The sequence below is a fragment of the Ovis canadensis genome, chromosome 3 (assembly GCF_042477335.2).
Source record: "Ovis canadensis isolate MfBH-ARS-UI-01 breed Bighorn chromosome 3, ARS-UI_OviCan_v2, whole genome shotgun sequence".
NCBI lineage: Eukaryota > Metazoa > Chordata > Mammalia > Artiodactyla > Bovidae > Ovis > Ovis canadensis.
In genome coordinates, this window is record NC_091247.1 from 35,849,859 (window position 1) to 35,877,661 (window position 27,803).

At 39.0% G+C, this 27,803-nt stretch overlaps 1 protein-coding gene, 3 non-coding genes and 1 pseudogene across 4 annotated transcripts in view; 4 read left to right on the forward strand and 1 right to left on the reverse strand.

The window, feature by feature from the left end:
- Positions 1-21,949, forward strand: part of WDR43 (WD repeat domain 43) — a 37,686-nt gene extending 15,737 nt beyond the window's left edge. The window contains exons 4-18 of the mRNA XM_069580327.1: positions 1,975-2,095; positions 2,860-2,999; positions 4,215-4,317; positions 4,843-4,907; positions 7,449-7,620; positions 9,148-9,234; positions 10,140-10,271; positions 11,868-11,999; positions 14,356-14,442; positions 15,026-15,057; positions 16,107-16,170; positions 18,215-18,328; positions 18,804-18,873; positions 20,197-20,246; positions 20,348-21,949. Coding sequence (XP_069436428.1) covers positions 1,975-2,095; positions 2,860-2,999; positions 4,215-4,317; positions 4,843-4,907; positions 7,449-7,620; positions 9,148-9,234; positions 10,140-10,271; positions 11,868-11,999; positions 14,356-14,442; positions 15,026-15,057; positions 16,107-16,170; positions 18,215-18,328; positions 18,804-18,873; positions 20,197-20,246; positions 20,348-20,539 — 1,561 coding nt within the window. The 3' untranslated portion in view covers positions 20,540-21,949. The remainder of the gene's footprint in view (positions 1-1,974; positions 2,096-2,859; positions 3,000-4,214; positions 4,318-4,842; positions 4,908-7,448; positions 7,621-9,147; positions 9,235-10,139; positions 10,272-11,867; positions 12,000-14,355; positions 14,443-15,025; positions 15,058-16,106; positions 16,171-18,214; positions 18,329-18,803; positions 18,874-20,196; positions 20,247-20,347) is intronic.
- Positions 783-1,238, reverse strand: LOC138435523 (large ribosomal subunit protein uL15-like; annotated as a pseudogene).
- LOC138438474 (small nucleolar RNA SNORD53/SNORD92) lies at positions 2,500-2,584 on the forward strand. The gene has a single exon (XR_011256401.1). It is a non-coding gene; the product is annotated as a small nucleolar RNA SNORD53/SNORD92 (small nucleolar RNA).
- Positions 9,720-9,797, forward strand: LOC138438472 (small nucleolar RNA SNORD53/SNORD92). The gene has a single exon (XR_011256399.1). It is a non-coding gene; the product is annotated as a small nucleolar RNA SNORD53/SNORD92 (small nucleolar RNA).
- LOC138438473 (small nucleolar RNA SNORD53/SNORD92) lies at positions 10,469-10,544 on the forward strand. The gene has a single exon (XR_011256400.1). It is a non-coding gene; the product is annotated as a small nucleolar RNA SNORD53/SNORD92 (small nucleolar RNA).
- Positions 21,950-27,803: the final 5,854 nt, after the last annotated feature.

Sequence of the window (27,803 nt, forward strand, 5' to 3'; positions counted from 1 at the left end):
CCATGTCCTTGCATTGGGAGGTGTGTTCTTAACCACTGGACCACCAAGGAAGCCTTGTTTGTCTGTTTTGATTTTGAGGTTTTTTTTTTTTTTTTTTAATCAAAGAGTTATTTCTCTTTCTAAAAACGCTTATTTGGCTACACTGGTCTTAGTTGCAGTATGTGGGATCTAGTTCCCTGATCAGGGATTGAACCCAGGCCCCCACATTGGGAGCATGAAATCTTAGTTACTGGTCTACCAGGGAAGTCCCTAGGAGTTCTTTCTTAAATATAAAGAGATATTTGTATATTCTGATTATTAATTCTCTTTTTAAATTTTAAATTTATTTTTTAATTGAAGGATAATTGCTTTACAGAATTGTGTTGGTTTCTGCCAAGCATCAACATGAATCATACATATACATATGTCCCTTCCCTCTCGAACCTATCTCCCTCCCCATCCCACCCCTCTAGGTTGTTACAGAGCCCCAGTTGCCTATATATTTTTTATATCTTCCCCCCCCCCCCAGGCTTTTGCTTTTAATTTTTATGACTTATTTGTGGTAAGTTCTATTTAATTAAACTTGTTTGTTTTTTCTTTGTGATTCCTTATTTGTAATTGCTTTGGAAGGCCTTTTCTAACCCCAGAATTATAAAAACATTCTCATAAATATTTCTTTATTTTTCATCAGTTTTGATTTAATTTCTAAAGTTCATTGTGTATTTTAAGAATCTAATTTTGTTTTTCCTTTTTTTTTTTGAAAAGCACTTGTTACTGTTTAATGAATTTCCCAGCATGTCACTTCAAGCTACCAGTACACAAGCTGCACCTATACCCTTAATCTTCTCCTCAGCTCTTCTGGTGAAGAGTTTGGCCTTGAGTTTGGCCTTCACAAAGACAGACTGCCTTGGGAGCTTTCCCTTCCCCAGAACTCTGTAATAACCTAATCACACCACATCAGTGATAGGAGCAGCTCCAGTCTTGGTCTTGGCAGCATTTACCCGTGTCTGTACTGACCAAGGTCCATAATTTATCATGGTTGATAGTTGGGCAGAAACCCTGGTTCCTCTTTAAGTGGTACTGCCTCATAATGGCTTTCCCGAAGTATCTTGGGTGATGTTTTCTGCAGTTGATTCTGTGGTGGTACATGCCACCAGCATTACTTTGGCCTTCTGTGTGTTTCTGGTGTTTGCTGAGGTGACTGTGGCCGTGGCTCACGTGGCTCCTAAGTTTCAGGTCTTCCTTAGTTTGGTTGGCATGTTGGCAGCCTAGATAAAAAAGAGTAATTTTGTTTTTCTGAATGAGTTATTTGACAGTTCCAATGTGACTAGCAGAGCAATATATTTTCCACTTTAGAATTAACCCTTTTTGGTAGGAAAATTGCTGCTGTTATTTCTTATTATATAAGTGAATAGCCAGGCCAAGCTCCTTGTTGCTTATAAAAGTTTGTTAACGTGTGTGACAGTCTGCAGACACTCTTGCTGCTAATCGTATTTGTGATATTAGAAAGGGATCATCTATACCTAATTTATTTTACTCTATCAGATGGGGGCATTTCTCTGTGCATTTGGGGTAGAAATAGCCTTTTTGTACCATAGGTTGAGAGATCATTTGTGCTGCTAAGTAAATTCTCAACCTTTCAGAGAATGCAGGAACTTTGGAGGGAATAGTGGCTTTGCAGAGGTCCAGCCAGCATGCCCAGTTTCCTGGGTGTTAATAAAGTCTACCTGATGGATCACAGGATACACAGCTACCCATTATACACTCTCATAGCTCTTACCCATTTCCTGGTACCTCTCCAGATTCTCTGTCCTGTTGGGGAGGCAGGACCTTGGAGATCTGTCCAGGGTTGGTTACTTGACTCAAGTTTCGGGGGATTGCCATTTGGCCTAGAATCTTAAGAGGCATTTTTAAGGCCTGATTTGTTTTTTATTTTTGCTCTGAGTAAAGGTTCCTCCCCATTTACAGAGATGTTTTTATTTCTCTTCAATACAGCAAATGGAAAGGTGATAATAGCAGTGTCAGTTCCTTGTGTATCAGCCCAGATGGAAAGATGTTGCTTTCAGCTGGTCGAACAATCAAACTATGGGTTTTGGAGACCAAAGAAGTCTACAGAGTGAGTGAATCAAATAAGTCGTAAGCATAACAGTGGTCTGGAGCAAGTATGGAGAAAGGCAGGAATCTGAACAAGAGAATATTATTTTATAAGATTTGTTACTTTGAAGCATATGAAATAGTAGATTTTTAGTAGACAAAACTTAGCCTTCAGATCTGTTGAAATAAATTAGATATGTCTGTTTCACATGCATTGCAAAAATGAATATAAATGGAAGAAATGAGTAGAATTTGAATTGTCTCTTGATAATTATAATTGTGTAATAATGATAGCAATTTTTAATATCTAGCTTGCATCCAGTATTTGGTACACTTTTAGTATTTAAGGAAATTTAGAATTAACACAATACTTAACTGTGGAGATGTAGACTTAACATTTAGTGCACTTGGGTTACTGAACTTTTGGTGCTGTGATGATGCCTTAAAATTGTGGTTTCGACTCACTGAGAGTAACATGAAGACCTACAATTCCTTGGCTGTGTCTGAGCACCCAAGCACCCCTTTAAAATGGGTAGAATGAAGTGAGTCTTTAGGGTAAAGATGGAGGAAAAAAAGATCATGGGAGTTGGAAGGGACATTTTTAATGTTCAACATTTTTCAGATGAAATTTTTTAAAGTGAGAGGAATATAGCACAAATAATTAGTAGTCTGGAGCTCTGATTTCAGATATGTATTATCTGTATTATTTCTGGTACATGTGAACTCTTAATTTTTGTTAACTGCTTTATATCCATCTTCTCCTAAATGAGATTTAACTTTCTCTAGCACTTCACAGGACATGCGACACCAGTTTCATCACTCACGTTCACTACTATCAGACCTCCTAATGAGAGCCAACCCTTTGATGGAATTACAGGTCTTTATTTCTTATCTGGAGCAGTCCATGACCGGTTACTTAATGTCTGGTATGTAGTCTTTTGGATTTGGGAGGTAACATTACCTTGAAAGGATTGGTCACATTTACATGGTTAATATAAACGATGAATATGAGATTGGCTTTATTGTATCTAATGTTAGATTTACATTGACTTGTAATGAGAAATTGAGCCTGCCTAAAAATCAGATCTTTATGAGAAAAATTTAAGAGTGTTATATTATAGATCTTCCTCTGTGCTTGTTTAAAGATAACACTAGGCTGAATATTTTTGTGACTGGGCAATTTAAAAAACTAAAAAAAAAATTTATTTATTTATTTTTTTTAGAAAAATCTACTTGTTGAAAGAAATGACTACTAACGTCTATTTGCTGGTGGTTTAATAAACACATACGTAGGTGATGAACTTATGTTAAATAACAGTTTATCAAACTCCAACACTTTCTCTATAAGAATATCTTAACCTTTTTACTCTTAGGGATACTAGGCTTCACCTCAGCATTATTCTTGGGGGCCGTTTTAAACAGAAATCACCAACCAAAAGCACAGGAGCAAAAAGCGTGGCACTAAGCAGGCTGTGAAAAGAATCCTTACTATGAAAGCTGCAGTAAAAAGGCAGCATCGCCTTGTTTAACCTCATGGGTGTTGGGCTGCTCATATTCTTCACTTCTCTGTGTATACCTGTTAAAGACCATGAAATCACCGCAAATACTGATTTTGGGGTCTGCGAATAAATTTTAACAAGTAGGCATATTCTCAAATAAGGAATCAACAAATAATGAGGTCATTTATCTGTTTATTTCTGGACTCTGTTTTCTCAGTATTACTATGATGTTAATTCTCCTCACATTAATCTATAAATACTGAGTGAACTCAGTCAAAATACTAGCAATGTGATTTTAAAATTCAAGTGGAACTGCAGAGCACTTAGAGTAGCCAAAATGACTTTGAAAGAGAAGTTGGAGGACTCACTTCAAGACTTGGAAAGCTGTAGTGATAAGAAAGTTGGCATTGCCATCAAGATAGACAAATAGGTTAGTGGAAAAGAGGTTGCTCATTGTTTACGTCTGCCACAAACACATGAATGCTTTCTCTTTTCCCATGCAACCATGTTACATGATAGTGACACAAATATTTTGCTTATTTTTTAATTACTTTATTTAGCTTTCAGAAGATGAAAATGCTCTTTGGCCTCTTATTATCCCCTCCCAGTGTCTTGCCTTCTAAACCTTGGTTTATTATCTAGGCAGGTCCGGTCAGAAAACAAAGAGAAGAATGCAGTGATGTCTTTTACAGTTACAGATGAACCTGTCTTTATTGACTTGACTTTGTCAGAAAACAAAGAGGAGGTAAGTGGCTTGTTTTATTTTTATTTTTTGAGAATTTGTTTTTGGACTTCACAAATACTCTTTTTAAATCAGGATTTTGATGATGTGATGGTTCAGGAAAGAGAATGAAGTAAAACAAAAATCTTAGACTGTTTGATGTAACCATTGGGTTCTGTGTTGAGTGCTCATGAGGGCAAAGGACAGGGCGTGGTGGCGCTTTCAGTAATCCAGATTTGCAGGCCCGCCGGCTCCCTGTTGTCAGCCAGTGCACTTGGCAGTAACTTAGTGCCTCTGAACCTCCAGGCTGCGTGGTCATTGACTATGCTGTCTTCATAGTCTAAACTTACGTTTATAAGCTTGACAACTTCTACTTGTTCTTTTGATGGAGGGATTATTTTTAAATTCAAAAGTTGTCCATCCTTACTGTTCTGATTTATCTCTGGTTATTATTTGAAGGGTGGAGAGGGTAGTCGGATTTTCATAAGTAATTATTAGAGTCGACTGAAGTATATTTCCTATTAGAGTAATGTTATGTTTTTGTTTTAGCCTGTCAAGTTAGCTGTTGTTTGCAAAGATGGTCAAGTTCATCTATTTGAACACATACTTAATGGGTAAGTAAGAAAGTTCTCAAGTCAGAAATTTATTTTCTTCCCGTGACTTGCTACTGTTTATACTCCCACCTCAGCCTTCTTTGCTTTGTTCCTTTTCAGTTAGGTCATTCTGAAAGCTTTAATTCTTTGTCTGTATGAATATATACATTCCCATGAAAACTTGAGTTTTGGAGTTGTGGCTTATTTGTTGATATTTGTGGTTGAAGAGGGTGGCTTTTTGTGCTGTGTATTTAGTAAATTTTGTTAGTTCTAACATAAATTTTAAAAGAAATTAGCTTAGTAAGAAAACTTTGTTGTGAGCTTTGGTGAAGCTTTAATTTCTAGCGTTGATAGTGTTGCCCTTGTCACACAATGGCGGGTCAGCAAATGCTTGTATTCTGGTGGACAGAGAGGATGTTGCTGATGTTATGTATAGTAGTCATAGAACAGGAATCAGTAAATTATGGCCTGCAGGCTGCCATCAGTAGAGACCATATGTGGCCCCCACCAAAGCAAAAACTTTACTATCTGGCTCTTTATAGAAAGTTTGCCAACTCTTGCCATATGCTGTGAACATGGTCTGAGACTCAGTCAATGTGCATAATGATGTGAAACTTTAAAATGGTTTCAACTTTTTATTGTCAGTTGATGGCTTTCCTCATAGCTCAGTCAGCAAGGAATCTGCCTGCAATGCAGGAGACCTGGGTTCGATTCCTGGGTCAAGAAGATCCCCTGGTGAAGGAAATGGCAACCTCCTCCAGTAGTCTTGCCTAGAGAATCCCATGGACAGAGAAGTCTGGCAGACTTTACTCCACGGTGTTGCAAGTTGGACATGGCTTAGTGACTAAACCACCACTACCCTTCCTTTTACAATAGGAAGTATGAAAGCAGTATACATTTGTTTTAAAACACTCAGGAGACATAGACGATTATAAAACCCAAGTCCCTGGAGCTCCATTGAGTTCCTTAGAGGTAGCTGTAAACCTTTTGGTGTGTAGCCCTCGAGGCCTTTGTTCACATAGTCATATGTTTGCGCGGAACGTATAACTGAAGGCCCAGAAGAGGGCCACAGTAAGGACTGGGGCATTTCTTCTTGGGCAGTAGCCTACCGTTAAAGGATTTTAAACTGATGATTGATGGGGTTTGACCTAAATTTTAAGACATTGCAAAGAGAATAGGCCCTAGAAGGGTAAAGGCCAAAGCAGAGGCCAAAAATCCTGGCTGGAGATGGTTGTGGAGTTGGGAAACTAGGAAGAGAGAGTTGGAAAGCTAGGGGGGTGCTTAGAATTGGAGTTATTTATGGAGGATGTGTACTTACTGGTGATAAGATGTCTGTGGTGTGAGTGTGTGTGGCTGAGATACAGGGACAGATAAGGTTGTTGGAGGCAAAAGGCTTAGGACTGAGAGGGAGGGGGAGGGAGGGAGGGGGGATGCTAGAAGGATCATCCGTCTGCACACTATGTGTGAAAGTCACCAAGAAAGGAATTCTTCAGCAGAATTGTTGGACAGAATGACAGTGAGCCACTCACTTCTTTAAGAAGTGCTAAGTGACCTAGAGGCCATTTGGTTAGGGTTAGCTGGTGACGACAATTTCCGTGGTTCTAGAGATGGTGGAAGAGGAGACTGCTTGTAGCGAATGTTAGTGAAGAACAAGGTGCACACTTAAGTCATGGTGAAGGGTCCTGGCACAAGGGCGTGGAGAGGGCTGCCGAGGTGAGCAGCCTGGAGCGAGGTGAGTGGAGCTCTGAAGTTGAGGATCTAATTTCCTTTATATCTTACTGATTATTTTGCTCCTGGAGGTGTGTTGCAGAGGTCGTGATGAGTGTTCAGAGATTGGAAGCATTTGGAGATGGGCCTTAGGGGAGTGGGGTGTGGACAGAGCCATTTGGGGCTGAAAGCTCATGGTGCTGACAGCACACTTGGGAGCTTTGGGGCCTGTTGTGGGGATAAACAGATGAGCAGGTGTACCTCATGGCAGATTTTGGGGGTGAGGTCTTGAATGTTGGCAGGGTGGGGATAGATGACAGAAACACTGGTGCTCTGGGGACCTTCTCACTCCTGGTGGTGACATGGAGGCCAGTGGAGGATCCCGTTTCTTTACTTGACACCAACTTCTGAGAATTCGTGTGAAATGCTATTTCACATTTTCTTTTTTATATTTAATTAATTAGTTGATTTTGGGCTGCACTGGGTCCTCATGGCTTTGTGCAGGCTTTTTCTAGTTGTGGTACATGGGGACCACTCTTCTCGTGCTGTGTGGGCTTCTTATCGCGGGGGCTACTCTTGTTGTGGGGTGCAGGCTTCTCGTTGCAGTGGCTTCTCTTGTTGCAGAGCATGGGCTCTGTAGTGTCCAGGCTTCAATAGTTTCGGCTCCCGGGCTCTAGAGCACAGGCTTAGTAGTTGTGGCTCATGGGCTTATTATTTGCTCTTTGGCATGTGGGATCTTCCTGGATCAGGAGTTGGACCCATGTCCCCTGTATTGGCAGGCAGATTCTTATCCACTGCATCACCAGGGAAGTCCTATTTTCACATTTTCTTATGTAATTGTTTTTCCATTTCTAGGTACTGCAAAAAGCCTTTGACTTCGAACTGTACAATTCAGATAGCAACACCTGGGAAAGGCAAGAAATCAACACCAAAACCTATCCCTATTTTAGCAGCTGGTTTCTGCTCAGACAAAATGTCATTGTTGCTTGTATATGGCAATTGGTTTCAGCCCACCATTGAGCGAGTGGTACGTAAATGTTCCTGAAGTAAAGTAGTATAACATCAATACATCTCTGGTAGATGATGAATGTGAAAGGGTACATTGCTCTGTTTATTGGAATACTTAAGAAGATGTCATACATTTCCCTTTAACTGAGGGACCGTTCAATGGGTGGTTTATTTTAACTTGTGAGAACTTTGGTCCTTAAACAACACAGATTTGAACTGTGTGGGTCCACTTTTACATGGATTTTTTCAATAGTAAGTACTATACTACTACACCATCCAAGGTGGTTGAATCCACAGTTGCAGAACTATGGATACATTGTAAGTTATATAAGTGATGAATTTTCGATTGCGTGGAAGGTCTGCGCCCCTAGGCTCTGTGTTGTTCAAGGGTCACATGTAATTTTACTTAACTCAGTATATCCAAAATAGCATTTAAATGCTGAGGCAATATAAAACATTTGAAATGCTTTACTCTTCTTCCTTTATTTGCTATTATGTCTTTGAAGTCTGGTATGTATTATTCACTTGTAGGCACATCTCACTTTGGGCTAGTCGCATTTCAGGTGCTCAGTAGCCACAGGTATGGGTGAATGTTGCCCAGTTACCCAAAAGATAAATAAGATTTCGTGGTAATACCACACATTGAATATTGCAAGTGGAAATGTGATAGGTGGGGCAATGATTTAAATTTTTTGATTACAAAAGTTTCTTGAGGACTTTTGGTGTGTAATTATGAGCATATCCAGTAGATGAGGCTGTGAGAGAATATTTCTTGCTCAGGCAATCTGTTGTTGATTCGATTTAAAACTATTTACTTACTTTAAAAAAACACAATACATGGATATGATATGATAAAAAGGGGAGAGAAGTGTTAAGCTGTGAACATAAAGTCTTCTTACCATATGTGACTCCTTTAATAATCCCACTGTCCAGATGCAGCCTGTTACCTGTTTGCTTGCTGTCTTTCAGATATTGATTGATTATGTGGGTATAGGAAATTACCTATAACTTTGAAGCCTTATAGATATATAGGTGTTTTGCTGCATAAACCTCCTGTTTATTACTGTATCAGGACATAGAAATTCACCTTCAAGCCAGTGCTTGTCTTTGACTAGCCTGTGGAAGGATAGCAGTAGGAAATTTTAGGGTAGGACCAGTCTTTTTTTAGCAGATTATTATTTACAAGGGCAATGAGCTGATAATATTTTCTTTAAAACCTGTTACATTTTAAATCTCAATCATAAAATCTCAATCTTTTGAAGTTGCATGTGTGAAAACTTTGAGCAGTTCATAACTAAGGAAAGTAAACATTATGTCTGCTATCTTCAGAGATTATCCGTTTTCCTCAAATGCCCCCAGTCTGAATGATGATCAGTCTGAGTGACCAGGAGTTTTTTCTGGAAGCCTTCTATACCTTTTTGTATTTTTATAAATATGCACAAGTAGGCATTTCTTTTTCACTTTATTCTTACTCCCAGTTACTCTGTTTAACAGTTTTTTTCCCCCCTCTTCCACTTTCTGTCCCCCTTGAAAATCCTGTCCCCAGGCTTTGAATTCCAAAGAACCTCATATGTGTTTAATAAGAGATATTTCAAACTGCTGGGCCCCAAAAGTAGAAACAGCTATAACAAAGGTGAGTGCATTGTATATTAGAAGTTAAGAAAAAAGATATTTGAATTGAATCGTTATATAATATTATGTTTAGACTTTAAATATTATCTTTATTTGTGATCTTGTCTTAACTTTGTGTGATTAGGTTTTAGATATCAAGATTGTAAAACTTTATTCATTTCTGTGTTCTTAATTTGTTGAATGAATGAGTACATAGGTGACTAGAAGTTGAAAACCTTGGATTTAATTCTTCCTCCTCTATCCCCCCATGCAGTATCACTGAGTAAATATCAGATTTGTTGATAAATTATTTTCCTCAGTTTCTGTACTTAAAAAGCAGCATAACTTTGTTGAGAGGATTGTTGTATTTCAAGGTGAAATAAAACCTGAATCCGTGATGGGGCTGGAATTAAATACCATATATAAGAGCATTCTTGTGATGCTCTATTTTGAATATAGTGTGGCATCTACATGTAGACTTGTGTTTGGCAGTCTAATGACCAAGATATGCTATGATGACATCCATATGGTTTCGCTTCTGGCTGAGTTTCAGAGATGACACCTTTCTCTTGGCTGTCTGAGCATTTCTGGCAAAGATCAATTATTGAAGGTAGTAGTAAAATGGACAGCTTCACTGTTAAAACGTTTTTAAGTCATTGTGTCATTAGGTAATAGGTAGATTTTTGTTTTTCTTGATTCTTTCCCTTACCTGGTATTGAAAGCTTTAAAACCATGAATGTTCAGATGTACTTAAATGCCCATATTCAATTAAAATGTATCTTTAATTCATAGCGTATGAGTTAGTTGTATTAAACTTTTCAGTAGAAAAACCTTTTAAAATCTGTCAGTTTTCTCACTGGGGATAAATCTTACAAGGACTAAAGACATAATTTCCTTTGTCACATGCCTCCTGTTCCTGTGCAACAGGTGAGGACACCAGTGATGAATTCCGAAGCAAAAGTTCTGGTGCCCGGGATACCTGGTCATCACGCAGCTGTCAGGCCTGCTCCTCCACAGACCAAGGAAGCAGAGAGCAAGAGAAAATTGGGGGAAAAGGAGGTAATGCAATCCTTCTGACCATTTTTGAGTTTGAAATTTAAGATGACTTGGGAGAATCTAACGGAATATATTGGATGGAGCCAAAGCCGAAGACTTCAGAAAATGGAGAGGACAAAACTCTGTTAACTAAAGAGGGTGCTCTTCTGGCCGTTTGTTCATTTTTAGCTGCGTAAGGTAATTGTAGTTTAAACCAGGACTTGCTGTGATGATTTTCATTGGGTTTCGCATGTTGCTGAGTTCCAATGATGCCTTTTCTCTTGGCTGTCTGAGCATTCCTGGTTGGTTTAGTGCTAGTTAGTATTTAAAGGTGATCATCGTTATAATCTTTTAAAGCAGTTACACATTTCTTTTTTTTTTTTTTTGCAACTTTTAAAACCCTATTATGGTTTACTGTTCTTGTCAATGAAAAGTCCTCTTTTTTGTCTTCCATTCACTTGTCACTCTTACCTAAATAATCTAAAATTTTAACTGTTTTATCGTTAGAGAAAGAATGTTATGTTTCTTTACCTGATTTTAAATGTCTTGCTTTATTCATAAAAATTATTCCTCAATAACATGGTATCTGTATGTAAAAATAATGGCCAACTCTCTCTGGCTTGGCCTGGATCCAACCCTTTAATTGCATCCTACCTTTTAAAAATTGTTTTTCATAAAACATATTCCAGACAGGAGGCTTTACCAAAGCATATTTGTTTGTTTTGGTAATAACAGAACATTTGTATTTTGATTCATTTACCAAGAGGCTGGCAGTACATAGTGGTTAGATTTGCTCTCAGAAGGGATTGGTTAAGTACAAGTGAGTTTGGTTAAGTACAGGTAGCAAATAAAAAGAAAAATAGGAAGACATCTTATAAATTTTGGGGGGAACCTGTCTTTGTGCTCTTTTGATAATATTTGTTAGCAAGAGACTTGAGGTTGATGGCAAGAGAAAGTTATAGAAGGGGGAAGCTTTTATGGACAATTATAAAAGGGGAAAATTATAGGTTTTTTCTTAGGCTGTAGTAATCAGATGCCAGACCCTTATCTTTTTTGAATCTTATAGAGGGATTTTTATGAATTACATTCTCAAATTGTGATTTTTCAGGTTTTTTCTTTCCCCCCTAAAATTTGTGAATTTGGACTATAGATATTGCACTTGTGTGCAACATTGGCTTTATGGTGATGAGATTCTGTTGGAGTAAGAAAGAGCATGTTTGTGTTTTTCAGTGTTGAGTTGTGAATCAGTTAGAGCTTTTTGTCTCTTGACACAGAAACACAGAGTAATTTGACCAAACTGGTTTAAGTCTTGTCTGCTGCTGCTGCTAAGTCGCTTCAGTCGTGTCCGACTCTGTGTGACCCCATAGACGGCAGCCCAGCAGGCTCCCCTGTCCCTGGGATTCTCCAGGCAAGAACACTGGAGTGGGTTGCCATTTCCTTCTCCAATGCATGAAAGTGAAAAGTGAAAGTGAAGTTGCTCAGTCATGTCCGACTCTGCAGACCCCATGGACTGCAGCCCACCAGGCTCCTCCGTCCATGGGATTTTCCCGACAAGAGTACTGGAGTGGGGTGGCAAGGTCTTGTCTGGTGGAACATTAACTGGTCATTTGTGTTCTGTAGGTTAGCATTGAAGAACGCCTGGGAGCCCTGGATATAGCTACAAAAAAAGAAAAGGACGACCTTCCACAGACAAATAGTTTTCCAGTTCTCCTCACACAGGGCTTAGAAAGTAATGATTTTGAAATTCTAAATGTAAGTATTACAGCAGTTTTTAAAGGAAATAAGATGGTTAATTTTTTTTAGGAGGCAATTGACAGCACATTTACAGAGTGAATAGTCATGTACTGTCTTGAATTTAATGTTTTGTGCATTTAGTCAAATGTCTATCTCTTGGTGGCACTATACAGACAGTCACCAACCTACAAAGGGATTGAACTGAGTTATTTTGAACCTGGAATGCATTTTCTCATAGAAATATTGTTGTGACTTGTTACTGGGTTCTTAGGCTTTAGTTCACAAAAGCCTTTATAAACGTTGTGTAGCTGAATTATAATACTCAGCATTCTAGATCACAATTTATATTTTTTTCTGTAGGAAAATGCGTTCCTGAGTTTTTACTCTGGATTCCAGAAACTTATTTCCCCCTGGCCGTGAGAGGGGGCGGTGAGGTGGAACCTTGGCAATGGATAGGAGGTTTGAGGGAAAAATTCAAGAGGGTTGGGGGTATATAAAAGGGAGGCATTTGCTATTTTTGTGTTTGTAAGTTGGTGACTGCTTGTATGTTGCTTAATTCAGTCCTCTTAAATTCCAGAATTTGAAAGTGGTCTGTAGAGAAAATTTAAGTGTAAAAAAAATGGCCTTAAGCACTACCGGACTAGATTAAAGCAGGTTCACATTTGCTAAGTGCATTTGTTATTAGGGACTCTTAGTGCCACTTAGTATAGATGTGACTTGAATAGGCAACCCATGAATAATGTTTCTCTGCTTTATGTTTTGATAAATGGGAATGTCCTATGTTTAAGGTGATTTTGTAAAATGAGGGGGGAAACCAGACATATATGAAAACCTAAAATTACTTTCAAAACACTTTGTGAGTGTATGTATCTCGGGAGGTCGATTTTAGTCTAACATGGTATAGAAACCTTGGTGAGGATTTGGTGAAAAATAAGCTACAGAAAACAATTGACAGTGTTTTAAAAAATATAACTTATTTGCCATCATAGCTTACTTAATTGTGCTTTGAAAATTCCTTAGTAGTACAAGTGAATCAGTTATCTTTTTTTTTTTTAAAGAAACATCTCATAATAGTACAGTGGGCCACAGTGAACCCATCACTCAGTTTCAAAAATTATCAACACTAACCAACCTGTCTGTTCTTGTTTTATCTGTTTGCCACACCCCTCCCCAGGTTATAGTGAATCAAATTTCAGACCTATTATTTATTTCAACCACAAATATATCCCTGTTCAACTCTGACATTAGCAATTCTTTTTAAAAACATAACCACAATCTGTTATCACACCTAAAAAAGGAAATGGTGATTTCTTAAAATTATCAAGTATCCAGTTAATATTTACCTCTGGCTGATTGTCTTGTAAACTTTTATTTTTTCTCTTTCTTTAAAACCATGTTCCAACAGAATCCACACTTAGGGAAATATTGGTCCCTTGGAGTTAATAAAAAATTAAAGCTTCTTTCTTGAAATGGCACTGTTAAGATAATGAAAAGGCAAGCCATAGGTTGGCAAAAAAACCACAACTTATATATCAAATAACTTATATCCAGAATTTATAGGACTCTCTTAACTCATTTGTGAGACTCAACTCAAGTAAAAACCAATTGATAAAGGTGTGAACAGATACTTCACAGATATTGCAATGGCCAGTGAGTGCATATAAAGGTGTTAAACATCATTAATCATCATAAATGCAAATTAAAGCCACAATGAGATGACAACTGCATGCCCATTATAGCTTTATTAAAATGTAGAAAACAGTACCATCTGTTGGGGAGGATGCAGAGTAACTGAAATTCTCAGCAGTTTGGCAGTTTCTTAGGGACACATCTGCCACAGGAATGTGCCATTCCGTCCTTAGGCGTTTACTACAAGAACCAGTGTTCATCCAGAGACTTGTACAGGAGTGATCAGGGCAACCTTATTTCTACTAGCCCCAAGCTGGAAAGAACCCTCGACATGCGAAGGGATAAACAAATCATTATCTAGCAGAGTAAAGAGTGTGTACTCCTTCATCAACAACGTGGATGAATATCATACTTAAAAGAAGCCAGGCAAAAAAGTACATACAACTTGCTCTCATTTATATAGAAATTCTAGGAAATGCAAACCAAATATATAGTTCAGTAGTTGCCTGAGGGAGGTGGGTTGAAGGGAAAGAGTCCAAGGAGTGAATGTCCTGATAACTTGCCGACTGTACTTGTCTGATAGCCATAAGAAATAGTGCATTCTTCATTTAATCCCTACCTCTATTTGCTAAAATTCAGTTGGTTCTTCTGTGTGTGGTTTTTAAAATCATTTTTACTGACTATTTCCTGTAGTGTCCTTAGTTTCTGAGTATGCTTATTTATATTTTTTTTTCCCCCCTCACAGAAAGTACTTCAAACTAGGAATTTAAACTTAATAAAGAGAACTGTATTAAGGATGCCCCTGCATGCTGTTATTCCGTTGTTGCAAGAGGTAACTGAGTACACTTTTCATTCTAAGGTCCTAATGCTGTGACTCGAAGATGAAAATCCAGACATGGGTTTGCAGTATGTAACGAGCAGGGTACTTAAGAGTGCGTGATAGACGACCACTAGGTCTCCTCAGCCGAAAGTTCCCCAACCTTGATTTTTTCCTATGTATTTTAAAAATTGAGATATAATTTACATACCTTTAAAGTGTCCAGTGTTGCACAGTATGTTATCGACTGTACAACTGCCACACCAGAAAGACAGCCTGTACCCATTAGTCACGCCCCATTTGTCCTTACTCCCCGGTTTCTGGCAGCCACTGATCTATTTTCTGTCTTTGTGTCTATTTTGGGCATTCATTCATAAATCCTAGCCTAGATTTTTTATCAGATAATTACTGTTATTTTAGGAATGTATTCCTAGATGGTGTTAAGTTGGTCAAACATTTAGGAGTTAGGAAACAAGAATAATGATTTCCTAATACAGCTATGCTTTTCTTTTGGTTCTATGGATGTGTTTTCGTGTGAATTGATTCAGATTGGCTGGCTCTGAAGTACTGTGACTAATACTGTTTTTCTTTTCCTCAGCTTACAAAGAGATTACAAGGACATCCTAATAGGTAAGACGTTTAGGCAATCTAAATTGCTTTTTTCTCCTTTCTTTTAGAAAACAACTTTACTATCAGGTCATTTACTGGATTAATATTTAATAATTTAGGCCTAATTATGATGTGTAAAACTGGCCATTTGTAGAACTTGCTCAATCTCTGGTAGTTGCTAAAAGACACTATGAGGAAGATTGTATATAACTAAATCTTATGAGTCATCTTTTGTTAATTTGATGACTAAGTATTTAGATAGGATGTTGATGGCCTCCTTCAGGTGTGCCAGTGGTAAAGAACCCGCCTGCCAGCGCAGGTAGATATAAGAGAGATACAGGTTCAATCCCTGGGTCAGGAAGATCCGCTGGAGGAGGGTGTGGCAACCCACTCCAGTGTTCTTGCCTGGAGAATCTCATGGACAAAGGAGCCTGGCGGGCTACAGTCCATAGGGTCTCAAAGAGTCAGACATGACTGAAACAGCTTAGCACGCACACAGGGGGTGTTGTTTTCTCAAAGATCTTAAGCTTGTACTATGGCATCAGTGTCTATAATGGATTTTTCTTTTCTAAGTTGTTTTTACTGATAGACTCCATTAGACTTTGGAGCTCACAGAGGAAAGTTGAAGAGTTCATTAATTAGGGCCTGACTTACGTTTTTGGCCTATGTTTGTCTTAATGCTGGTTTGGAAATCTTTTGCTGTTTGTACCTTATGATGAAGAGATGGGCTCAGATACATGAGCATAAAATGCAGTGTCAACTGAGCCCAATTTACTGCCTTGGTATCAGCTAATTATGAAGTAAAACGTTTGTTTTATATCTGGAATTGAATTATTTTTAGAGGAAGGGGTTTTTGTCCTGTTACCTAGTCCATCTTACTACCCTCTCCCTTTCCCAAGAGATTCCTATATTACACAGACCTCAAATAGACCCAGTGAAAGAATGAAAGGACTGTCGTATTCAGTAGTGGTTTATTACTGGAGTCATTTTCTAGATCTTTATAACTCTGTTGTATTTACTTTGGGATTTGTGAATATTAGTTGATTTGTTGTGTTTTTTTTTTTTTTCAGTGCTATTTTAATGGTTCAGTGGCTTAAATGTGTGTTAACGGTCCATGCATCCTACTTATCCACAGTAAGTCTGTTCACCTGGAGTTGTTGAATAGTTTGGATTTGATAAGGATTATAAACCTGTGGCTTAACAAAAACCATCTACCCTTTAACTGTCAGCTGCTTCTTTTAAAGGTTTTGTTTTTTCCCCAGGTGCAATATCATATTGTCATTGTTGTTACCTTTGATAAACCAGTCTTTTGTTGACCTACATTTTAGAAGTAATATATATTCTGTAGAGAAGCTTGAAAAATGCAGAAAGGAGAAAAGTTACATAGGAGCCTTCAGATGTTTTTCTATATACACAACCTGTTTCGCAGAATTATGTGTACATTGTATGTATCTCTCTGCCTCCTGCTAAAAAGCTTAGTAACTTTAAAAAGTTTATATCCCCCATGTTAACATGTCTGTTGTACATTGCCTCAGGAGGCTAAATGGGTGGTTTGTGATAAAAATGATATAAATATTTAATACCTGATGTTTCGCTGGGGCTACTGTCAGCTCCTTATTACCTATACAGATGTAAGGGAAGGAGTGTAAAATCTTAAAGCAGCACCAGAAAAAAAAACAGTTCTATATCTCATAATAGAAGTTGTGTTATTACCACATCATTAATTCAGTTACATTAAACTAGAAATAAAATCATGCAGTTGGCCTTTTCATCCTTTTATTTGATTATCTAGCATCTTTCAGTAGGTTTTCTTGAAAGATTTTAATGGAGAGTTGAAAATTCTTAATTGCTCTTTAAACTATAGTTTTTCCTTTCTAAGCACAGTTTCACTTGATTCTTGCCTGATCACTGTCCCTTGTTCTCAGGCTCCTTTTCCTTCAGTAGTTTGAGATAGGAAAGACTACTGGATAACCTGTTTTGAGTTTGGCAGTTCATTCTCTGTATGTCTCTGGTGATCTCTGTCATGGGGTGAAAATGGGGGAAGAGACAGGAAACAGAATGCATATTGGTTTTCCTAGCTTACAGAAGCCTTGGGAGATTGGGGGGTGGTGGTTGAGTGGCATGGTGATGGGAATGGAGAGATCACCACAAGCATAGTACAGCACTTACTTTGTGACCTTGTTGAATTGCTTAGAGGTGAAAAGAGCCTTAGGAGGACTTGAAGTGAATCCCTTTTGGATTCAACCCTTAAGTTACAACTACTGGAATGGTAGTTGTATAACGTAGGTCAGGGCAAAATAGACTATGGAAGTACAGTATAGGGTAGACTCTGCAGCCCAAAACGGTTCTCTTCCTCAGAGAACAGTGCTTTTCTTCCACCTTCCCTTAATTTCTTCCTTATCAGGTATCTTTAAGCACTTTCTCTTAAGTCAGAGACTGCTAGGCATGGGGGCTTTAGTAATGTACACACACTCATTTTTATTGTTTAAAATTTAACATTGGAATGAAATACTCTTATTTAGTGTCGGATAGGAGGGCAAGTAAAGGCTAGTTAAAGGACAAAGAGTGGGGTCCCTATTTCTACAGCTCTGGAGGGATGAATAAAAAAATTTCCTGCTTTAATTTCTGAAGCATAAGTCAGAGGATTCATTAACAGGAAGTACGTTTGAAATACTCTAAGGTCAGCTTTGTGGTCTGTCACTCTGTCCTGTGGGTCTCTGGAAGCTCTGAAAAGCTTCCTGTAGCTACTGGGTCCTGATGGTAGAGGTTGATCCTGTGATATCATCAGAGAGGAAGTTTCAGAGTGAAGTCCTTTTTAAGAAATACGTGGTTGAGGGTACTTTTTATTTAGTGTCTGCTTTATATTGATGTTTTCAAAAATAATATGATCAACACAAAGAGGTCCCACCCTGCAGTTTGTCTTGCCTTGCAGTTTCTCCTGACCTTCTATCATTCTTTTTAAAAAACGTATTATTTGTTTTTGCTGTTAGTACAGTAAAGGCCTCTGAAAGTTTGAGATTTTGCCTAGGCTACGTGATAGGCTGCCACTGCCGTTAGAAGTGCAAGCATTTGCTTGGGGCTGAATAGGCAGGCATATGTGGGCATGACTTCTGTATTTGTTATCTATGTTTTGTTATGATAGTGTCAAAGTATCATTTTTATTGTCATCTTTTTGTAGTTGCCTGACTTGGTACCCCAGCTGGGGACACTGTACCAGTTAATGGAAAGCAGAGTAAAAACTTTCCAGAAGCTCTCCCACCTTCATGGAAAGCTCATCCTTCTAATCACACAAGTGAGTAGATCAGATTGTTTTGTGCTAAACATTTGAATGTGAGAGTAATGGAGAGAGGAATAAGGATTGTTTGCCTGACTGTTGAAAGTGCCCTATTTCAGTTAAAACAAAAACTGGTAGATGAAGATCTAATTTTTAACTAGGCAGTGTTACGTACTTGATAGTACCTGTGTCAACTTTAACTCGTCACCATCAATGTTTCAGTTGTTAATACAGTTAGAATGGTTGTGGTGCTGTGAACAAGAGTCGCAGGGTATTGCTACAAGCTTTTGGTCACAGAAGGAAATCTTACCTTAGAAGTATTTTCAGCTTACACAAAGCAATTCTTTCTTGTATTTGACGCACTTGCCTTTTGCCTGGTGTTTGAACTACGTCATGTTAAGGTGGCTGAGGGTGGGCTCACTGTTGGGGAGGTTGGGTGATGCTTGAGATAAGTTTACGCTCCACTTCACAATAGCGCCTGATTATCTTTCAGGTCACAGCGTCTGAGAAGACAAAGGAAACGACTTGTCCTGCTCAGAAGGCAAAGTTGGTGTATGAAGAAGGTAAAGACTTAGGGTATATGCTGAACAGTTCATTTTCACATTGACTCAACTCAGTGATTTGTGAGTAAGATCGTGCTTTGGCACACCTTCCCCGATAAAATGGACAAGCCCTTGGCGAAACCAGCAAAAATGTGATCAAACGAAAGAGAGGGCACAAATATAGTGACAAAAAAAGAGCATTAGGTATGGAAGAGATTTAAATAGAAGGGCACCATGAACAGCCATGCAGATACAGAAAACCTGGATGGTATAGGTAATTTCTTGGGAAGCTTCAATGACCAAAATTGACTTGGAAAGAGAAACCTTGAAGTAATAGTTTTGAATTTACTTAGTCAAAATCTTGCCTCACACGGTACCAGACACAGGTTTTATAAATGAATTTTATTAGTCTTTTAAGGAACAGGTCATTTTTGTCATATATGAATAATTCAGGCATTTTATGAATCAGAACCAGAAAAATGTAGTCAAAATAGCATTTTAGGCCATCCTCAAATATCCTAAGTAGCAGATTAATTATAGAAGTAAAGTCATGTTTCGTTGCCAAGTAGAATGTATTATAACATGAATAGCGTCAAGAAACCTTATCAGTGTAGTTATTACCACATTAACAGATTACCATGAGCACTATATATTAAGCAACCTAGGATTTTAAGTAAGGGAGTTTCCTTAATAAATCTACATCAGACATAAAGTTTAGAAGCATTCCCATAAAGTCATTAACAAGACAATAGTGTATTTTTACTACTTTTTGATATCCTGCCTTGTACTTTATGAAAGAAATGAATTCTAGAACATTGGACCTTGCAGTTGTTTTTCTTCTCCACATAGAAAATACAGCAGAATCTGCAGTTGCACTGTTATTAAGATATGCAAATAGGCAAGCTTACTAGATACCAAGATCTAGCAAAAAAGGAATTGGTAGCATTATGATGTCCCAGTAATGTATGTCCATAATGTCCCATTCGGGAAATGTATTAGGAAAAAAGATCCCTTTCACAGCAGCATACAAAACTATCTAGAAATACCTCTAAAAAATGAAGCAAAACCTTTCTAGAGAAAGCTATAAAACATAACTGAAGAACATAAAAACATACCTGAATTAATTACACTTTTTGTGATCCCACCCTTCCTCCCCGCTTTTGTTGAGATACAGTTGGCCTAACATTGTGCTCCTTTTAGAAGTACGACGTAATCCTTAGATGGAGGACAGCTAAATAACATTTCTAAAAGTAAATTCAGGAGTCTGATTCCATTTATTAGTTTTCAGTGCTATGCCCTTTGCTTTGATCACAAAATCAAAACTAGGTTTCCCTCTTCTTACAGAATCTTCTGAAGAGGAATCTGATGATGAAATAGCAGATAAGGATTCTGATGTGAGTAATTTGTTTCCTGGTACATAAATATGCCCTATATCCTTGTACTTTGTAAGAACGAGGCCTTCAGTCATGCTTTCTTTGCTTACTGTTTCCACCAGGATAATTGGGATGAAGATGAGGATGAGAAAGCAAGTGAAAAAGATGAGGATGTTGATGAAGAGAATGAAGAGGAAGAAGGGGATGATGAAGACAAAGATGAAGAAAATGGTGAGGACAGAGATGTGGCAAGTGAAAAGGAATTAAATGGAGATTCTGATTTAGATCCTGAGAATGAAAGTGAAGAAGAATGAACAGAAAAGAGCAGGCCAAACGGACTGTGTAAACTGGCTCACCTTCCCACTGCTGCCGAGTTCTCCTGGGGAGGGTTGTCTCTGACAGACGCCAAGGACCGCTGCACATTTCCAAATTCCTAGTGGTTGTTCCTATGCCACTTTGCTGTCCTGAGCACCCCAGACCTAACTGTGTAAATAAGAGAGTTTCATTCAAATGTTAATAAACTTTACACAGTAAATAGACACATTTTCTGCAATGTACTGACATGAGTGTCCAATATATGGTATATTTTTATAATATAATACCCTAGTATGATTGGATATGCCAAGAATTGACATAAATGAAAAGACATTTCCCACGTAGGGGTTCAAGAACTGGACTTTAATGAAGGAGTCAGCTCCTATCTCAGGTTGGTATCTTTCATCACATCCTGATATAAAGCAGCACTAGAGAAACAATTTTAATTTGGTACATTTTCATAAAACATGAAGGGATAAACTAAAAACTGGAGTAAAAATGATTGTGATTAAAAAAGTAATAATAAAATCACCAGTTTTCCTAGCTTCTCAACTGTGGTAATCTGATTTGAATCAGATTGAATATATGGAGTGCTTCCCCAAAACAACCACTTATTTTTCAAGCTGTCATGTGAAATATTTTTTTAAAATACACAGAAATCATGATGATTAAAAAGTAAAGAATTAGCCATATTAAGGATTTTTCTTGACTGCAGGTTGCCTGTAAAGAATCATCAGTGTATAGATTTAGAAGTGCTCATTATCTGCAACTTTTTAAAAGAGTCAGTTTCAGCTGCTTTTGAAGAGGTTTTCATTTTTATTTAAACTACTAATGGATCAAAGAACAGTTGTTTATTTTTTTCTCTTTGGTTTTAGATATTAATGATGACCTTGTTGGAATTTTTTTCCAAAGAAAATATTTTTATAATCCGTAATTTAATGTGTTCCTTTTCATCACGCACTCTTGGCAGTGTTAGGGTATGTTTACCTGAAAATAAATCTGACTCAAGATTTTTTATGTATGTATAAAGAAGTATTTTGTGTGCTATAAAAGCCTTTTCAAATTATCAGTAACTTTTTTTTTTTTTTTTTTTTAAGAATGAGCCAGTATTTGCTCAGTGCTCTGTAGGGAACATGCAGATGGAAGCTCAACTCTAAGAAAGGGCTGGGGAGATGGGTTTATTTTTCCCACCTGTGAATATGTAAAACATAAAACCATTATCTCTGAGGGATCTCTCACTTCGATGGCAGATTTCCGTGCTCAACTAGTGGAGCTGGAGCTATACAAGCATCTTGGGAAAGTTAGAGTCAGCTACTGGTGTAATGTATAGTTATATTTGTCTATAAATGGAGCTGTTTATGGCAATTTAATACCATTCTCTTTGTAAAGTGAATAAATATTCATCTTTACCCAGTGCTTGTCTTGTGGTATATGTAGGGGAACACAGCTACAGGTTTGGGCTTGTGGTGTGAAGGTTTTTTAAAAAAGGGTCTTGTTCCACTAGCATTAATAGGCACATGCTTTCAAGGCTTTTTGGATAATCTAGAATTTGTATCAAAGTGAAGAACCTAAGAACTTTCAGAAGCCAGTGGTGGCTCCTTGATCCAGTCCCACCTGGCCGGGCCGTGCTCCTGCAGACCAAGGCTGCCGTGATAGTCAAGGGCGCATGTGGTCATGCGTCAGGCCCTGCTCAGTGGTCTGAGTCAGATTTCCTCTCTGCCCGACCACCTAGAGGACTGTGGTGGATGCTCACTATTTCTTGTTTTAGACAAATCCAGAGTTAAGTCCCAAATTTAGGAAGACTGTTTCCTAGTTTCAGAGTATTCTGCTCCTAATCCAGTCAAGAGTTTGAGGATGTGGTTGTGTCTTTTTTTTTTTTTTGAGAGTAATTTTTCTTAGCTTTTTTATTTTGAGAAATTAACCCTCTACCCTTGATCAAATCAAGGATCACATACTGTATTTGGTTGTCATTGCTTTGTTAATCCAGAATATTCTCCGTTGTGTGTTTCATGATTTTGATATTTAAGTAAACCCACATAATTTAAGCTGTGTTATAGAATGTCCTACATGTCCTTATAAAATGTCCTTATGTAGATTCTTGTTCAAATGTTTTCTGTGTGAAAACTAAATAGGTGACAATATTTGAGATTAATTTGTAAAAATAAATTCTGGGTATGGATGAATGCATTCGATGAAAGTAGATGTGAGGCTCTAGGTTTGGGATTTTTGAAGCCTTATGAGGGTCAGAAATGGGATCTATGTAGTGAGATCATTTTGGGCACATTGATATATATATGTATATATTTTATATATGCACACATGAAGAAGTCGCTCAGTCGTGTCTGACTCTTTGTGACCCCTTTGACAGTAGTAGCCTACCAGGCTTCTCCATCCATGGGATTTTCCAGGCAAGAGTACTGGAGTGGGCTGCCATTTCCTTCTCCAGGGGATCTTCCCAACCTAGAGATCGAACCCGTGTCTCTTGCATTGCAGACAGACGCTTTACTGTCTGAGCCACCAGGGAAGCCTGGCTGTTACGATTTTTGTGGAAGTGAATTCTCAGCAGTGTCCATTTAATCACATAACATACCGATCGCCTACTCTCTCAGGGATTATTTAGTTGCTTGTTTATTGTCATTCAGTTACATGATACAGAGCTGACATTCTATCAGAAAAGTACAGGGACTTTCCTGGTGGTTCAGTGGTTAAGAATCCACCTGCCAATGCAGGGGACGTGGGTTCAATCACTGCTTCTGGGAGAGTCCACGTGTCAAGGGGCAACTAGACCCATGGGCCACAACTACTGAATCCTACATGCTCTAGAACCCTGTGCTCTGTCACAAAGGAAGCCACGACAATGAGAAGCCCGTGCGCTGCAGCTAGAGGGTAGCCCTTGCTTGCTGAAACTAGAGAAAGCCCATGAGCAGCAGCAAAACGCAGCCAGAAATAAAAAATTTTTTAAAGCAGTAGAAAGTATACAATGTGTAAGGTATGAAGAGGAAGTAATTCTGTTCAGTATGTTAGAAGATATGGTGACTGGGGAAAAGTGAAAGTGAAGTCGCTCAGTCGTATCTCTTTGTGACCCCATGGACTGTGGAACCCCATGCTCATTCCATGAAATTTTCCAGATAAGAGTAGAGTGAGTTGCCATTTCCTTCTCCAGGGGATCTTCCCAACCCAGGGGTTGAACCTGGGTTTCCCGCATTGCAGGATGACGCTTTACTGTCTGAGGCACCAGGGAAAGGAGTAAGGACATGAGTTGGTATGGGGGAACACAGTTGCATAATTAAAATACATGATCAGTATAGGGCTTATTGCGAAGATGAGATTTGAACACAGACTAGGAGGAGGTGAGGAAGTTAGCTAAGCGGGTATCAGTGGAAGAGTGTTCAAGGCAGAGGAAATGGTAGGAGCAGAGGCGAGCACATGTCCTGATGTGTTGAAACATGAGAGGAGACCAGTGTGACTGGAAAAGAACGAGAAAGGGAGGATGTGTAAGTGAGAGGTGATGGGGACTTAGGCTAGGGTGGTAGTAACGGACTCAGTGATAATTGGTTGTTTCAGGGATTAGTTTAGAGCTAGTAGGATTTTGGTGAGGTGTGAGGAAAAGAGGAGTCAGGTATGACTTGTTATGAGGAGACCAGGATGAAGCTGTGGGTGGAACTGTCTTGGGAAGGAAGATCAGTAATTGGCTTTGGGACATGTTAAGTTACAGATACCTGTTGGGAATGTAAATCCATTCCCAGTTGATTTGGGGCGGGAAGTGGGGAGGGGGGTGAGTTTGGGTAGAGGGAGAGATTCATAAATGTCAGTAAAGCCACAGGACCAGGTGAGCTTCTCCAGGGAGTAAATGCGAAGGAAGAGACCCGAGCATCAGAGTTAGAAACCCCAAGGGACACACACAGTGAAGGTGAGGTAGGCAGAATCGGGTTGGCTTGCTCTTCCATTTTCTTTGAATCTGAGTTCATGACATCCCTCAGCCTTAGTTTCTTTCAGCAGTAACTGATATTCCTGGTGGGTCTTGCCAGGTTTCTGTGATGCCCTTCCTATGGCTGCTTGTGATCCTTTCTTTGAAAGCAACTCGGGTGTAAAATTCGTTTTCCTCGTAATCCAGTACAGTGTTGTTCAGTGGCCCCTCAGCACCGGCCCTTGTATCCAGGTTGTACACCGGATCACAAGACAGGCAGAGTGGAAGACCACAGCATTGTAAACAGGCTAGCAGGCATCATTCCAAAAGGAGCAGTGTGGAAGAAAGCATAGGCTAGGTGGCGCCCTCTCTTCTATACGGGGCGGCTGACTTGGTGTGAGAGAGTGAAATTGTACTTGTCAGCAGTATAATGAATATGCATGTGTATGTGTGGGTCATTTTAAAAGATGAAAATAGTTCTGAGAAGAACAGGGTGAGTATAAATCGCACTTTATGAGGTGAGGAGTGTCAAATGAAAAATCCCCAAATTGAAAGTCATCACTTAGAAAATTGCCTGGCATATTCTTTCTAGGTAATAATGGCTCAAAGGGCGAGGAGATACTATACTTTTTGGATGCTGAAGTTTAAAAGGGATTTCCTAATGGAAATAAATGTGAAGGAAAACATCTTGTTACAGCCTTGCCTTTGGCCTTGTATGTTTTGTTCTAGTTTGAAAGAGGGGAAGGGTTGTGGTTGCCAGGCAGTGCAGTCTCTGAGGTCAGGGACAACTGGGCAGCTGCCTCAGCGGGCCCTTTGTGGATGTGATGGTCCGAAACTGGGCCACAGCCTTACAGGTTCAGAAATTTCATTTTGTCCTCCATAGAGCTGTTGTAATTTCATACAGTCAGAACATTGGCCAGGCTTCCAAGAGAAATTGATATTTAAATGGTGTATTTATTAGTAGAAATACACTACATCTCTCCAGTGGAGCAGTGCCCGTATTGAGTGGTGACCTGCACAGAAAAGTCACGCAGTAAAAACCAGTTTTGTAATTGGAAGACTGTCTTTGCACCAGAGTGTGGAACTGGAATGGAAAAATGAGCTGGATGGTCTTAATAGCTGAGGGTAGTGGACCGTGTATCGTCTGTACTGAAAGGGTCAGAATTCTTCCCTGTGTGTTGCTCTGGTCCTTCCTGTGGTAAACAGGACTTACTGTGGGTAGAAGGTTGGTGTGTGTGTCTCCTCAGGCACCTACTGAGGGCTCCCTGTTAGGGTGCATTCTAGTGGTTCAGGGACCATGAGTACCACAAAACATGGTTACAACTAAGAAACAAGCTCACTGTTTTTAGTCAGTTCAGTCACTCAGTTGAGTCTGACTCTTTGTCACTTCATGACTGCAGCACGCCAGGCTTCCCTGTCCATCACCAACTCCCGGAGTTTACTCAAACTCATGTTCATTGAGTTGGTGATGCCATCCAACCATCTCATCCTCTGTCGTCCCCTTCTCCTCCTGCCTTCAGTCTTGCCCAGCATCAGTCTTTTCCAATGAGTCAGTTCTTCGCATCAGCAAACTTTGATTTTGTTAATTATTCCCAACCTGTCAAAGACTGTGCTCCCCCTCACTTTTTTTTTCTTTTGTTATGGTAAAATATACATACCATGTTAACCATTTTTAAGTGTGTAGTTCTGTATCGTTAAGTACATGCTGGTTCAACTGGCAAAATCTCTCAATCGGTGATTTTTGTGGAAGGATCAAATCCAGGAAATGAAAGAGCAAACACTAATACAATCCATCAGTCTGTTGTGGAGACACTGGATTTGGGACCAGAAACTCCGACGATGAGTCCACACTGCAGCATGGTGACGATAAACCTCTCTTGCTTGGCTTGTGACAGGAGAGTAAGGGCAATGTGGTTTGTTGCAAGGATGCTATGAGCACATACATTGGAGCACAGGGCCTGGCAGAGGGCTGAGTTTTGGAACAATTAATTGTTGGGCATTTTCCCTTATGGAAGAGGAGGAGGGGCACAAGTTCCAAGGGAAATCTCTTTCTATCCCTGGCATTTTAAAAAAATTCAGACAAAATAAGAACAATTCCTCTTTCCCACAGCTAAGAAAGTGAACTTAAATCTTTTAAATGTACTTTTAAAACACATAAATGCATTTCATACGTTAAAAATTCTTAAATACATTGTAAAATACAAATGGAGGTCCAGTGGTTAAGACTCCATGCTCCCCAGTGCAGAGGGCACAGGTGTGATCCCTGGTTGAGAAACTAAAATCCTGTGTGGCATACAGTGGCTTAAATAAATAAGTAAAATGCTAGGAATATTTATTTTAAAAAAGAGAAAAATAGTAAAAGGAGATAGATACAGTATAACATTACAAATGATTATCTCTCTTAATGTTTTATTTTCCTTCTTTATGCTTTTTGATATGTTCCAAGGTTTACTCAATGAATGTCATTACTTTAAAACAACAGATTTAAAAAATACATTAAATGTATTTCAATACATTAAAAAAGCTTAATATATTTTAATGTATTAAAAATACATTTGTATTTAAAGTATTAAAATATATTAAAATGTATTAAACATTTTTAATGTATTAAAATACATTTAATGTATTTTTACATTACATTAATGCAGGAGACTTAACGTATTTTTACATTATATCCAATGCAAGAGATGTAAGAGATATGGGCTCCATCTCTGGGTCGGGAAGATCCCCTGAAGTAGGAAATGGCAACCCACTCCAGTGTTCTTGCCTGGAGAATCCCATGGACAGAGCCTGGCAGGCTACAGTCGAAAGGGCCGCACAGAGTTAGACAGGAAAAGCGGAGACGTTACTTTGCCGACTAAGGTCTGTCTAGTCAAGGCTATGGTTTTTCCAGTGGTCATGTATGGATATGAGAGTTGGACTGTGAAGAAAGCTGAGCGCCGAATAATTGATGCTTTTGAACTGTGGTACTGGAGAAGACTCTTGAGAGTGCCTTGGACTGCAAGGAGATCCAACCAGTCCATTCTGAAGGAGATCAGCCCTGGGTGTTCTTTGGAAGGAATGAGGCTAAAGCTGAAACTCCAGTGCTTTGGCCACCTCATGTGAAGAGTTGACTCATTGGAAAAGACTCTGATGCTGGGAGGGATTGGGGGCAGGAGGAGAAGGGGACGACAGAGGACGAGATGGCTGGATGGCATCACCGACTCAATGGTCGTGAGCTTGAGTGAACTCTGGGAGTTGGTGGACAGGGAGGCCTGGCGTGCTGTGATTCATGGGGTCCCAAAGAGTTGGACACGACTGAGTGACTGAACTGAACTGAAGTGACTTAGCACAGCACTTTCTCGTTAGAGGGATGT